The 12,773-nt window shown below is 37.1% G+C and overlaps 1 protein-coding gene across 1 annotated transcript; it reads right to left on the bottom strand.

Moving 5' to 3' along the window:
• Nucleotides 1-943: 943 nt before the first annotated feature.
• On the bottom strand, nt 944-3,534 carry LOC109215084 (uncharacterized protein At4g00950-like). Its single transcript, XM_019379102.1, has 2 exons — nt 2,873-3,534; nt 944-1,300 (listed from the first exon to the last, which is right to left on the bottom strand). Exons 1-2 carry the CDS (start codon nt 3,389-3,391, stop codon nt 1,223-1,225), a joined length of 597 nt encoding a protein of 198 aa, XP_019234647.1. The 5' UTR covers nt 3,392-3,534; the 3' UTR covers nt 944-1,222.
• Between the last annotated feature and the right edge of the window lie 9,239 nt (nt 3,535-12,773).

The raw sequence follows: 12,773 nt of genomic DNA, 5'->3' as shown, positions 1-12,773 counted from the left end.
GTGTGGGCCGCAAGAGCAGTACCAAATCGAGGCAAACTCGCAACCTGAGAACGGATAGCTAATGTGTTCTACTTATTAAACAGGGTTCGATGGTCGGTTCATGTTTTATATATATATATATATGCTTTAATTGTAGCTCTCTCAATAAATTTGGTTCATGGGCGTATCCCTCCTTATTACTAAGATGACTGTTGTAATGCATGTCATCTATTCTTTTTCTTTTTTAATCTGCTATATATGTCTTACCGGTTAAACGTACCAAATAATTTTCCCTACTAAATTTTTGGTAGATGAGACAAAAACATCTAGCTTTTTGTCATCTACTTTTTTCTCTTCTGTTCTTTTCTTCAAGAGTGGAGGTTGTGAGGAAGCTGAAAAGGAACACTTTAGTTGGCGTTTGGACATAAGAATATAAAATTTCAAAAAAGGGTGAAATTTTTTTTTCAAGTGAAACTGAATTTGAAATTTAGAGTTGTGTTTGGACATGAATATAATTTCGGGTTGTTTTTAAAGTTTTGTGAGTGATTTGAGTGAAATTTTTGAAAAATAAGTTTTTGGAGTTTTTCAAATTTTTGAAAATTTCCAGAATGCATCTTTAAGTGAAAATTAAAAATTTTATGAAACGCCGAAGCCGAAATTTCAGCTTTACATACTTCTCATGTATGGTACAAGAGCAATAATGACCTCTATGTAACTACAAAATAAACGAGAGATCGCAATGGCTAATACTCCCTTTTGCACTCCTTTTAACAAAAGGTAAATGAAGTATATATATTTTATAATTTTACCCATAATAATGTCTTGAAACATAATTTGAGAAATAAGTAGATAATAATAAGGGTAAACAAAAAAGAAAAAAGATTGTCCTTGTCTTGATTTACTAAAATGAACAAGTAAAAATAAACATATATTTTTAGTAAAATGGACAAGTAAAACAGAAAGATGGAGTAGAAAGTCATACGGCGCACCCCATATTTACAGTACGTTAAAGGCAGAGGCGATACAAAACAAATTTTGATTGAGTCCAAAGATGAACCCGCGACCTTCAAATCCTGGATCCGCCTCCGGTTAAAGTAGCAATTAAAGTTAAAGATTGTATATTACATCTCAGAGGGAAAACGTAATTCCATTACTTTTATACACTATATATAACGAGGAATTTTAAAATACCACTAGATAAAGCAGTCAGCCACTCTTGAATTGATTAATAGAGCAGCTCATGTTATACAATTGGCATTTCTTTCTTTGATTTTTTGTTCTTCCACGGTATGACCTGCTTGAAACCCTCGTATATGGAAGCCTACAAATTTTGGACATTAACGAATTTTATAAAGAACCAAAACGGAAAAAAAGAAGAAGAACAATTACAGATTCAGCAATTAACTGAACTTTGACAAGGTATATAGAGGATTGAAGTTCTCTAAATAATGAAAAAATAGAGGGGGCATAACGATCAAAGCCAATGATAGCACACAAATGATTTATTGTAGTAAAAATGTTAATTTGGAGTAAGAAATGCAAAAATCCGAGACTAACAACATTAAGATTATTATATTCTGTGCAGAAACACCAAAAATAACATAAATAGGAGGGAGAAATGTTCATACTTAATTGCCAAAAGTGAAAGTAGTTACCCGTGCAATAACCCCACTTTCATTTTCAACTTCAACAAACTTACTCACTCTCGTACATCAATTTGCTTTGGACAGACCCATTAAAGAAATATTAAATTCTAAACAAAAATAGTTAGTGTGACTAATGTACCTTTAATTAAATGTTGCAGTATAGTTATAGTAGCACTTACTTCTCTGCTCAAATATGGAGAAGTAAACGACTTTTTAGGGATACGTACATAAGGGTAATTTTGGAAAAACAAATTGAATATTTTCTTCATTATATAAATGGACACTTATTTTGGATCAAAATAAAAAAATAAATTGGTCACTTATTGTGGACCGGAGGAATTATTAAGCCTTTTTGTCTTACCACCTTTAAGTACACATCATACTTTTAATCTAGTCATAACATACAACTAGTTTCATACTTCACTTTAATTATGAGCCTATTTGTTAAACTCATTAATTTCTTAGTGAATAAAGTGAGAGAGCAATCCACTAATAGAACTGAAATCTACATATAAAAAGAAATATTTTCTGAATTTCTCCTCTCTTAAATTAGTCATCGGTAAGCAGCGAATTTAGTATTTTTAGAATATAGGTGCATCACTTAAAAAAGGGAAGAGAGAAGCATAAAGGATGTGTTTGGTATGAAAGAATATTTTTTAATTTTTCTGCGTTTGTTTGACTTCAATATTTTTGAAAAATTACTCTCTTATGAATTCATTTGAAAAATATTTACCAAAACTACACCTTCACTCCCATCGACCCTAGTTTCAAACATATTTTTTTTTCTTACACTCCACACCGAATCAAACAACTTCATCTAAATTGAAATATAGCACGAGTATTCATAGAAAAAATTACTAGCTTCTAGCTCTTAAAACGTACTCTTCAATACTTAGCTAGCATTTGGCCATAGATCCCAAATTTGTTTTGAAAATTTTGATTTGGGTGAAGTTTGGTTTGAATATGAAAATGTGTTTGGACATACGTTTTCAAAATATATTTTCCAACTTTATTTTGGAAAAACATATACGTAATTCCCAAGTTTTGGGATTTTGTCCCAAAGGCTGATTTTGGGATTTGAAATTTGGGATTTGGGATTTGACCAAAATATGGACAAAAAAATTTATGGCCAAACATGAATTTTGAAAATAAATCACAAATTTATTTTGGCAAAACTCATGGTCAAACGGGGCCTTAATTCTTGTCACTTGTCAGTAATAAAAAAGGATGGAGTTGTAAATACTTACCCAGATGTGAGGCCTGGACTGAGTGAGGCCAGAAAAGCTTCCATTTCTTCTAAGTCTAGCCATTTTCACAGTACTTGAATTATGTCCACCTTCATCACTGCCACTCCCACAATCTGTTGAATCCACACTTGTTTCCTTACGTTTTAAATACCGCTGCCACCAATTTCCTCTTCTTCTACGCACTTTATTATTCTTGTAAAGAACCAAAGTACCAAGTTGCCCTCTGCCTTTGGGCTTTAGTATATTATACGGTCCTTCAAGTACAGTAGTAGGGGAGGGTGTTTTGGTATTTTCTAAGTAAAATCTAGGAGGAGGTTCTAAGCATTTGGGCTCATTGAAAATGGAATTTGGTAAAGTTATAATGTCAGTGCAAGGTTTAGGTTTGCCTGGCTCTTCTTCCCATTTAAAAGGAACAGAAGCTAAAGTGTGAAGTGGTGGTGTTAGTATTCCTGAATGTTGAGGTGATTTCATGGCAAAAAGAGGAAGTTTTGGTGGGGAACTAATTGGCTTTGCTGCCATGGGTTTATTAATTAGTTTGAAGACGGAGAAGAGAACTGAAAATGTTTACATGGAAAATGAAGGAAAATGATTTTTATGTCTTAATGGTTTGGTCACAAGAAAAAAGCAGACACATCACATTTACATAAATTTAGGTACTTCATACAGAGTAAACAGTGAGTTTTGGAAGGGAATGACTAAGACATTACTATTGCATGTGGTCACGAGCGTGGTTGATTTTGGGATGTGATTGTGCACCTAAGGGGTCGTTTGGTTGTCGGTTAAAATTATACAGGTATTAGTTATATAGGGATTAATTATGCATGAATTAGTTATGTAGGATTTAGTTATATAATTATTAGTTATGCAATAATTGGTTATGCGGAAATTAATTATGCATGAATTATTTATACGAAGATTAGTTATGCGGTAATTATGTAAAGTTTAGTAATATAGAAATATAATATGAGTACTATTTATTATTAGTCTAATTTATTCTTTTAAAATTGTTCTTATATTTTAAATATATTTTGTTAAACAAAAAAATACAAGTTTGTATAACGACCCGACCGGTCGTTTTGATCTTTAGCGTTCCGTTCAGTGGTTCGAGGTCTTGATTGGCTTCATAATGTGTATTATGACTTGTGTGTATGGTCGAATTCGATTTGGGAAGTTTCGGGATTGATTTGGATGAGTGGTTCTCATTTTAGAAGCTTAAGTTGGAAATATTGACCGAGATTTGACTTTTGTGAAAACGACCCCAGAACGATATTTTGATGGCTCCGATAGGTTCGTATAGTGATTTTGGACTTGGTTGTATGCCCGAAATTGAATTGGGAGGTCCCTAGGTGGATTTGACATGTTTTGCCGGAAGTTGGTAATTTGAGGTTTAGAAAATTCCTAAGTTTGACCATGGTTTGACTTTATGGCTATCGGGTTCGAATATAATTTTGGGACTTGGAATAGGTCCGTTATGCTATTTGGAATTTGTTCGCAAAGTTTGGCGTCATTTCGAGTTGATTTGATAGATCGGACGCGTGGTTGTGTTTTTAGAAATTTTGAGTTTCATTATTAATTTCATGTGTTTTGATGTCTGATCGTAGTTCCGGATGTTATTTCGATATTTTGATCGCGTGAGCGAGTTCATGTGATATTTTTAGACTTGTGTTGATGTTTGGTGTGGAGCCTCGAGGGCTCGGGTGAGTTTCGGACGTGTTCCGGAGAGTTTTGTTGAAGGTTCAGATTTGCTGGTGCTTAAGATCTCGTATTTGCGAGATACAATTCGCATTTGCAAGGTGGGAAATCGCATTTGCAAGGTGGGAAATCGCATTTGCAAGATGTGCTGGGAACTGTTAGGTTCGCATTTGTCAACACTTAGTTCGCTTTTGCGAAAGGGGGCCTAGGCTAGCTTGTCGCATTTGCGATGTCCTTGTCACTTTTGCGAAGTCAGGGTCGCATTTGTGACATTCACTAGGTTTTTTCAGGAGCCGCATTTGCGATTATTTGTCTGCATGTCGCATTGTGTTGCATTTGCGAAATCTGCGCCTGAACATAAGGGCTGGAAGTCGGGATTTTAGTCTCATTTTCATATCTCTGAATCCTAGACTCGGTAGGAGGCGATTTGGAGAAGGGATTTCACCTACAATCATTGGGTAAGTAGTTTTAATCAATTTTCAACTATATTTCATGATTATATGTGAGATTTAAATCAGATTTGTGATAATCAAAGTGTAATTTTGGAAAATTTTATCTATGTTTTGAAAAATAAAAATTTGGGATTTGAGAGTTGAAATGGACTCAGATTTTGAAAAAAAACACACATATATAGACTCGTGGGGTTATGGGTTGTCAAGATCTACCCTTGGACCCGGGTTTTGACCGGACGGACCCGAGGTTGACTTTTGAGGAATTATATAAAGATCTGTGATGACCCGAAAGGTCATCTTGTATTTTAGAACCCAATTCAGGGTTCCGAGGCATTCAAAATCTTATTTTATTTCTCCTCAATTTGCGTGCAAGTCCGGACGCATTTTCGGAAAGCCTTTATGTGGAAATTTGAGAAAAATAATTTTGCCTTTAAAAGTTGATTTTAGGTGACTTCGGTCAATATTTTGAGTAAACGTACTCGGACCTGTATTTTGACGGTCCCGGAGGGTCCGTAGTAAAATATGGGACCTGGGCGTATGCCCGGAATCGAATTCCGAGGTCCCTAGCCCGAGAAATGAATTTTTGATGAAAATTGTTAAATTGAAATTATAATGGTTTTGAGAAAATGGTTAATAGTTGATCTCGTCGGTTTCGGGTCCGTATTTTAGTTCCAAAATCAGGTACAAGTCCGTTATGATATTTATACCTTATCTGAGAAATTTGGTGAGGAACGGGACTAATTTGACGTGATTCGGACCTTTGGTTGAGAAAACAGAAGTTTTGAAACTTTCTTGAAAATTTCGTGCAGTTTGATGCTAAATGCATATTTCTAGGTGTTATTTTAGCGATTTGATCATGCAAGCAAGTTCGTATGATGTTTTAAGACTTGTATTCATGTTTGGTTTGGAGACCCGAGGGCTCAGGTGAGTTTCGGATGGGCTACGGGATGTAGACTTAGGAAATGTGGTATTTTTGTTGCAGCAGTGGTTCTGATATGCCCTTCTTCGCGTTCGCATAGGTAGTCTCGCGAACGCGAAAGGTAAAGAGGGAAGGGGGAAATTTCTTCTTCGCGAACGTGAAGGACAGGTCGCGAACTCGTAGCAGCGGGGGCTTTACCCTTCGCGAACGCGACCTGTCTACCGCGAACGCGAAGCATGGGAAGGGGAGGAGAAGTTAACTCATTGCGAACGCGACACTTGGATCGCGAACGCGGAGGCTGGGGGGATATGCCTTCGCGAACGCGAAGGCCAATAGGGCCAAAGCTTCGCAAACGCGACAGACCTCTCGCGAACGCGAATAAGGCCTGTCCAGTGATTTTAAAACAGAACCTAAGACGGGATTCTTCAAAAAATTCATATCTCTTCCATTAGAACTCAACCTAGGGCGATTTTTGAAGAAGGATTTCAACACCAAATCATAGGTTCGTGTTCTTTAACTCATCTCTTTCAATTTCCATCAACACCCATTAGATTTCTAGCCCTAAATCTTGTTCTTTCATGGTAGAATTATGGATTTTAGTAAGAATTGGGGATTTTGCAAATTTGGGGATTTAGACCTCGATTTGGGGTCAGATTCCAAAACTAATTACATATTTGGGCTCGGGCATGAATGGGTGAATGGGTTTTGGTCCGAACAACGAATTTTGACCTAGCGGGTCTGGGGTCGATTTTTGACTTTTTGGGGAAAATATTAGGAAACCTATAATTGTGTATTGGAATTAATTTCTTTAGCAATAACTGATGTTATTAAGTTAACTATGACTAGATACGAGTGGTTCGGAGGTGGAACTAGAGGAAAAACGGTGATTGAGGCTTGAGTTTGGCCGTGGAATCGAGGTAAGTGTTGTGGCTAACCTTAGCTTGAGGGATTAGGTATTGTTGAGTTTAATTGCTACGTGTTTGATATTGAGTACAACGTATAGGTAAGGTGACGAGTACCTATGCGTTGTTGTCGAGTCATAGCATGCGGGTTAGTCTTATTCTTGTAACTGTTGTACTCTTTGATCATATATTTCATGTTTAGACTTGTTATTCCATGTGTTGAACAATTGTTATCATGTTTTACGAAGTTTGGTACTGATTGCGTATTAATTCAGAGTTGAGACTGGTATTGTGGAGTTAAATGTTGAAGTAAGACTGATTCTTGATATTTCTATCTCCCTGTTGTTATTGTTTATTGTTTTGGTGAGGGAGAGTGTTAAAGCACAAAGGGCAATGCCGTGCAATGCGTTGTGAGTGAGTGGTAATTCACGAAGGGTGATGTCATGCAGTATTTTGTGAGTGATAATGCACGAAGGGTGATGTCGTGCCATGTTATGAGAGAGTTAATGCATGAAGGGTGATGTCGTGCCGTTTCTATTGATTCTTATGGTAAGGACGAGAGTAAAAGCACGAAGGGTGATGCCGTGCACTTGTTTGCTATGTTATTACTTTCGTTGGAGTAAAGCATGTTATTTTATTGTAACTCTTTACTGTACTATTTTAGGATTTGATATTCCCCTCAGCATGTCTTCCCCCTTCCCGTTATTATCTGCTTAATTTCCATTTGTTGTTATTTTCTCGTATATGATTTAACTGCACAGGTTCATGTTATTGTCGTGTCCTAGCCTCGTCACTACTTCGCCGAGGTTAGGCTCAACACTTACCAGTACATGGGGTCGGTTGTACTGATACTGCACTCTGCACTTTCTGTGCAGATTCTGGTACTGGACCGCGTTGATCAGAGTTGGGTTTCTCCCTTCAGTCCAATAGGAGACCCAAGGTAGATCTGCCGGTATTCGCAGACCCTGGAGTCCTATTCCATTTATCCTAGTCTTCCTGTTTTCTTTTAATTCGAGAACAGATGTATTTTCTTTGAACCAGTATTTGTCATAACTCTTAGAAGTTCGTGGATTGTGACACCAGATTTTGGGTTGTCGTGTATTAGTTTTTGGATTATTATAAATTTCTGCACTTCTTTACTTTGTTTTGGTTTAATTACTGTTATTTACTGTTTTGGATAGCGGTTAGCGTATTAAATCTCTATCTGTTGGCTTGCCTGGCATTTTGAAAAGTTAGGCGCCATCACGATCCCGACGGCGGGAAATCCGGGTCGTGACAAGATCATAGCTTTATTTATTGGAATTAGTTTCTCTTGCATTATTTGATGTTATTAAGTCGTTTTTGGTTAGATTTGAGCCGAGCGAGGGTGAATTGTAAAGAAAAAGCTATCTTTGAGTGTTGATTTGGCCTAGTTGAAGTAAGTATCTTGCCTGACTTTGTATGGAGAAAATTACCCCGTAGGGATTTGTTTGATTGTACTATATGAATAACGTGAAAGACGTGTATATGAGGCGACGAGTGTGTACATGACTTTATATGTGTAAACTTGACCGGTTTAGACCCTTAGGCTTCTCATGTACATTTAATTGAATCTGTCCTATCATGTTATATCCTCCATTGTTAAATTTACCCTTACATTCTTTATTTGAAGTCCTTAGTTCATGTTCTATCTTTTATTGCCAACTATACTCTGATATGCTTTAATTAAAGTTGTTACCTCTTTCATAGTTGAGTTAATCCTATTTGAAGTCATCGTTACATGTTATCTATTCGATTGTTGACTTGTTCTTATTTGAAGTTGTTGTTACATGTTACCTCTCCCATTGTTGAGTTATTCTTATTTAAAGTCATTATTACCGGTTATGTCTTTCATTGTTGAGCTTATTCTTCCAGTTTATTGTGTTGTTGTAATTCTTGTATTGATTTACTTGTCATACTCTAGTGTTATTGTTGTTGTTGTTGTACTCAGTGTTGTTGAGCTGTGGGCTATGCGTGGTTGTGGTATTGGAATTGCTATTATGGAAATATGGTGGCATATGAGCACATGTGGTACGAGTTGTTATATTTTGTTGTTATGTGTTTCCTTTACATGTGGAATTGTTGAGAGAATTGTCGGGATGTTTTAAGTTGTCCGTGCTATTATTATTATTATTCATATTTGCACATGCGACGTGACAAGGCGGGCTATATATATTGGGTTTGCGCATGTGGGAAGGTGGAATAATTATTATGCGCGTGTGGTGAGACAAGGTAGGCATTTACTTTATTGTTGCACACGCGGCGAGACAAGGTGGTTGTGATGGCCTGGGTGCATTGATGATATTTGTCTGGTGGTGTGACCTTTTTGTGTGTGTCATGCATATTACAGGTTTTGTTGTGTTGTTTCTGATGTTCTATTCAGTGTCTCTGATCTTACTTGTTGACTCAAGATGTGATAGTACACTCGCAAAAGCATACACCGTAATTCGTCACCTATACCAGTCTAGGAATATAATTCTTGATGTTCATTGACCATGTACGTGTATTCTTGTATATCTGCTTTCTGTGTGAGGACTGGACTGTTGGCACATGAATTGTCCGTGCGGATATTAGATATTGTTATTGTTGGCACGTGAGTTGTCCGTGCGAATACGAGAGATTGTTAATGTTAGCACGTGAGTTTTCTGTGCGGTTATGAGATTACTATCAATGGTATTAGCACGTGAGTTTTTCCTACAACACGTAGATTGTCCGTGCAGTTGTGATTTATAAAGTGGACACAAGATACTTTGTGATTTTGATTATTGAGTTGGGATTTGTGAAATGGCGGTACCTCGGTATGATTCTTGTTGTGCATTTCATGTTGTAAAAGCTTGATGAGTTGAACGGGTGTTGTTCTTGTTTCTCCTTATTTCCTTAACCTGATTGTACTTGGTTACTTGTTTTCTGTAACTCATGTACCCTCTTGTTGTCATTTGTTGCCTTATTACCGACATTGACAAAATGTTTTATTGTCCTTTAACTGCCTTTATGTTTCCATTGTTAGATTATACTAGTATCTTTCACAGGTTTCTATGTCTACTAGGTGTCTTGACCTGAACTCGTCACTACTCTACCGAATTTAGGCTTGATACTTACCGGTTACGTCAGGGTACTCATGATATGCTTGTTGCACATCTTTTTGCAGATCTAGGTACTTCGGAGCGTACCGATCGTTAGATAGCTGATTGTGAGTTGCTGTGGAGACTTCATAGTATACCTACCATCTCATTCGCAGGCCTCGGAGTCACCTTCTGCTGTCTTTCTTTACCACTATTTATTATTATTCGGGTACAATTTTGTACTTAGAGATTTCTCCGGTGAACTCAGTAGAGCTTATGACTTCGTACTACCGGTTTTGGGATATTTTACATCTATTAATGATTGTTGGCTATGTATAGTAATTACCGGTTCATGTTTAATGGTTGATTTGTGTAAATCTGTTAATAACTCAGTATGTGTTAGGCTTACCTAGTCTTAGAGACTAGGTGCCATCACGGCATCCTATAGAAGAAAGTTGGGGTCGTAACAGTTTGAATAGAGGGTATTCTTGTCATTTGTATTTTTTAATACAAGTATTACTAATACATGTATAATACAGCCTCTCTATCCCTTCGGGGCAGGGGTAAGGTCTGCGTACATTCTACCTTCCCGAGACCCCACTAGTGAGATTCTACTGGGTTGTTGTTGTTGTATAAGTTATTTTATCCCTGCATAAAATAATACATATATTCCCTTATATTTTATACTACATGTATTGGTTATGCGAAAACAAAAATACATGAACTAAATTGTGACGACCCGATAGGTCATCTAGAGTTTTAAACCCTAATTCTGTGTTTCGAAACCTCAAATACCTCATTTTAGCCTTCCTCAATTTGTGTGCACGGTCCGGGTGTTTTTTCGGAAAGCTTTTATGTTAAAAACTGATAAACTATGAAATTTCACCTTAAAAATCAATTTGAGTTGACTTCGGTCAATATTTTGAGCAAACGGACTCGGATCCGTGTGTGGACGGTCCCGGAGGGTCCATATTGTGATTTGGGACTTGGGTGTATGCCCGGAATCAAATTCGGAGGTCCCTAGCTCGAGTTATAACTTTTTGTTGAAATTTGAAAGTTTAAAGGCTTAATGAATCTAAAAGTTTGACCAATATTTGACTTTGTTGATACTAGATTCGTATTTTGGTTCCGGAATTCGGTGAAGGTGCATTACTATATTTATGACTTGTTTGTCGAAATTGGTGAGAAACGGAGTTGGTTTGACGTGATTCGGACGTCCGGTTGTTAGAATAGCAATGCTAAAGATTTCTTGAAAATTTCATTTGATTTGGTGTCCGATTTATAGTTCTAGGTGTTATTTTGGCGATTTGATCGCGTGATCAAGTCCGTTTGATATTTTTGGACTTGTGTGCATGTTTGGTTTGGAGCCCCAAGGGCTCAGGTGAGTTTCAGATAGGCTATGGAATGGTTTGGACTTCGAAAACTCAGTTGGTGTTCTTCAGTTTCTGGTGCAGGTCTCAGACCTTGCAATTGCGAGGTCTGGCCTCGCATTTGCGATATGGCAGCATACATGTCAGGTTTGCATTTGTGACCTATTTGTTTGCAATTGCAAAGTGGGGTTGGGGGTTAGTGATTGCAATTGCAATCAAATGGTCGCATTTGCGGGATGGCCAATATTTGCAATTGCGAACAAATCATCGCAATTGCGATGATAGCAGAAATGCTGGGACTTCGCATTTGCGAAATGTTTCTCGCATTTGCGGGGTTCGCAATTGCGAACCCCAGGTCGTAATTACGATATCATCAACTGGTCAAATTCGAGTTAGACGAGATTTTCTCTCATTCTTCATATTTTCAAACCTAGAGAACCCTAGAGGCGCTTTTCCCAAGAGCCCTTCTTCCCCAATTCATTGGTAAGTGATTCTAACCTATTTTCTTTCAATCTTTCATTACATTTCATACGATTTCAACCTAAAATCTAGTATTTTCATGGTGGAAATTGGGGATTTGGATAGAATTAGGAATTTTTGTAAAATTGGAATTTAGACCTCAAATTGAGGTCGGATTTCAAAACAAATTACATAAACGGGCTCGGGGTGAATGGTTAATCGGGTTTTGGTCCGAATTTAAGGTTTGGACCAAGCATGCTCGGGAGTTGACTTTTGTTGACTTTTTCAATAATGACCTAAATTGAATCTTTGCAATCGTGGATAGTTCCTAAGGCTTATTTTGAATCGTTTGGTTGATAATTTGCTAGATTTTGTTGGTTTGGTTGAGGTATTAGGACTTGTTTCTCTATCTGCTACATGTCTAATTATTGGGTACAAACGTATATGTGAGATGACGAGTACTTATGCGTTATCATTGGGTCAAAGCATGCGAGTGAGACTTGTTTCTTGTAATCTATTGCTTTATTGATCGTGATATCCATGCTTAAACTAGTTAATTACTAAATTGATCATTCTTTCCGCGTTTATGGACTATCTGTGATAATTGAGTATTGTTTCTGAAGCTGAGGTTGGTATTGTGGAACCATTTTGATGTAATGCTTGTTCTCTTTCATTCTATCTCCCTATTATTATATGTTCACTGTTATATGGTAAGTGAGAGTGTTAATGCATGAAAGGTGATGCCGTGTCGTATTTGAGTGTTAATGCACGAAGAATGATGTTGTGTCGTATTTGAGTGTTAATGCACGAAGGGTGATGTCGTGCCATATTTGAGTGCTAATGGACGAAGGGTGATGCCGTGCCATAATGTGAGAGTTAATGCACGAAGGATGATGCCGTGCTGTATCTATTGATTTATGATGAAAGTGAGAGAAAAAGCACGAAGGGTGATGCCGTGCCGTTATTGTTGTTTCATAGTGAGGTTGAGAGTAAAAGAATGAAGGGTGATGTCATGTAGTTTTATTCA

This window comes from Nicotiana attenuata, unplaced genomic scaffold (genome assembly GCF_001879085.1).
Source record: "Nicotiana attenuata strain UT unplaced genomic scaffold, NIATTr2, whole genome shotgun sequence".
In the NCBI taxonomy this organism is placed as follows: Eukaryota; Viridiplantae; Streptophyta; class Magnoliopsida; order Solanales; family Solanaceae; genus Nicotiana; species Nicotiana attenuata.
The sequence above is the reverse complement of the archived record's forward strand: the minus strand, read 5'-3'. Positions and strand labels throughout refer to the sequence as shown.

What these genes read in the sequence shown, in the direction of transcription:
- LOC109215084 (XM_019379102.1), bottom strand. Translation starts at nt 3,391, where the DNA reads ATGGCAGCAAAGCCAATTAGTTCCCCACCAAAACTTCCTCTTTTTGCC. An exon ending in AGTCCAGGCCTCACATCTGG is followed by an intron (nt 1,301 to 2,872) that starts GTAAGTATTTAC and finishes CAAAATTTGTAG; the next exon opens with GCTTCCATATACGAGGGTTT.